This window comes from Carlito syrichta, unplaced genomic scaffold (genome assembly GCF_000164805.1).
Source record: "Carlito syrichta isolate Samal-C Ts95f unplaced genomic scaffold, Tarsius_syrichta-2.0.1 Scaffold303272, whole genome shotgun sequence".
Classification (NCBI taxonomy): Eukaryota; Metazoa; Chordata; class Mammalia; order Primates; family Tarsiidae; genus Carlito; species Carlito syrichta.
The window spans coordinates 437,742-439,299 of record NW_007247368.1 but is presented as its reverse complement, the minus strand read 5'-3'; the positions used below and the strand labels follow the sequence as shown (position 1 = coordinate 439,299).

At 60.7% G+C, this 1,558-nt stretch overlaps 1 protein-coding gene across 1 annotated transcript in view; it reads left to right on the top strand.

Moving 5' to 3' along the window:
- SLC45A1 (solute carrier family 45 member 1) overlaps positions 1-1,558 on the top strand; it is a 15,181-nt gene that overhangs the window by 11,637 nt on the left and 1,986 nt on the right. Inside the window, exon 10 of the mRNA XM_021712442.1 lies at positions 873-1,078. Within this exon, the coding sequence (XP_021568117.1) occupies positions 873-1,078 (206 nt within the window). The remainder of the gene's footprint in view (positions 1-872; positions 1,079-1,558) is intronic.

Here is a 1,558-nt window from a genome sequence, read left to right as displayed (position 1 = left end):
TGGTCTTGCGCCTGGGGAGCCCATGGAGCACAGGTGGCGGGTTGAGTTCACACTGGGGCCGCACGGGGGCTCCAGCAGAGGGGCCTGGCGGGCGTGTGCTCCGGGCCGATTTCATCCTGGAGGTCTGCATACTTTTTCCAGCTTTGTGGGCCAAGCGGCCACCTGGCAGAGCCTCACGGCACCCTTGAACTCTGTAACCGCTTGGGGCACCGTGTGGCACGAAAACTTTTTTGTGTCTGCTGAAATGTGAATTTCAGAGGGTTTTCACGTGTTACAAAATACTCGTCTTTTGATTTTTAAAAAAGTCATTTAAAAAGACCAAACCCCACTCAGCCCCAGGGCCTTACAAAAGCCAGCTCTGGCATTTCACGGCTCTTGCTGTCTTCGTGGGTGTGAGCCCACAGTCTGGGGCTCCTGAGAGGTACAGCCGGAGGGGATAGGTTAGGCGCACTGGCAAGCCAGGGCCAGCACCCTCGGGCGTTGGGGGCCCCCACTGCTGGCAGCTTTGGACTTGGGGAAAGGGCCTTGTTTTATCAGGTTCCTGGAAGCTCGTTGCTATCCATGGTGTCGCGCCCTCTCGGGGCCATAAAAACCATGGCCGGCCAACGGGCGGGCTGTTGGTGTCTGCATCGTAGGAAGGAGACAGGGGTGACAGTCATGTGCACGAGGACACAGGGGTTCAGCTCGAGACCCCAACTCCCTGAGCCCTTTGGTGTTTCAGCCCCAAGACCCCTGTGCCTGTGAAAGTCCCAGGGATTCCCTCAGGTCCTGCCACCATCCCACAGCCCCGTTCTGGGCACTCTCTGGAGTGCAAGGGGTCTCCTGGCTCCTCTCGGCCTCCAAGAGATGCTCACCCCTCTTCTGGCCTGCAGCCATCCTGGAGAAGCTGGAAGAGGCCCTCGGCATCCGCACCCTCTATTTCATCGCCTACCTGGCCTTCGGACTGGGCACGGGGCTGGCCACCCTCTCCAGGAACCTCTACGTGGTCCTGTCGCTCTGCGTCACCTATGGGATCCTGTTTTCCACGCTGTGCACTCTGCCCTACTCGCTGCTCTGTGACTACTACCAGAGCAAGAAGGTACGGCCTGCCTGTCTTCCGCGCTGCCCCCCGGGGAGCCCCGCCCGGGCAGCGTCCCCGCTGAGCTGCGACGGCAGAGCCTGAGGTCGAGGGGCCCTTCCGGGCGTGGGGCGCATCCCCTGCCCACCCCTGCCCGCCTGCTTTCCTGACGCCTCCAGCCCACGTCCTGCTCGGGGACAGGGGCCGCCCCTTCCTTGCCCTCTCGGGTCCCTCTTGACACACACGTGTCCCAGCAATCCAGGGCTGGCCTAGAGGGAGGTCAGAGAAACACAAAAAACTCGGGAATCCAGGTCAGCACCGAGTCCATGCAGTCCTAGAAACCAGAGTGCCGGCCAAGCATCCGCGCCAAACAAAACACACAGCAACGTTTTAAACAAAGCCAGACTTGGTGGGGGCGCTGCGCCTGGCCAGATCTGTGGCTGCCAGAGGAGGGAAAGTGCGGAACGATGGTCCTGCCTTTAAAAAATAATGTTGCTAGCC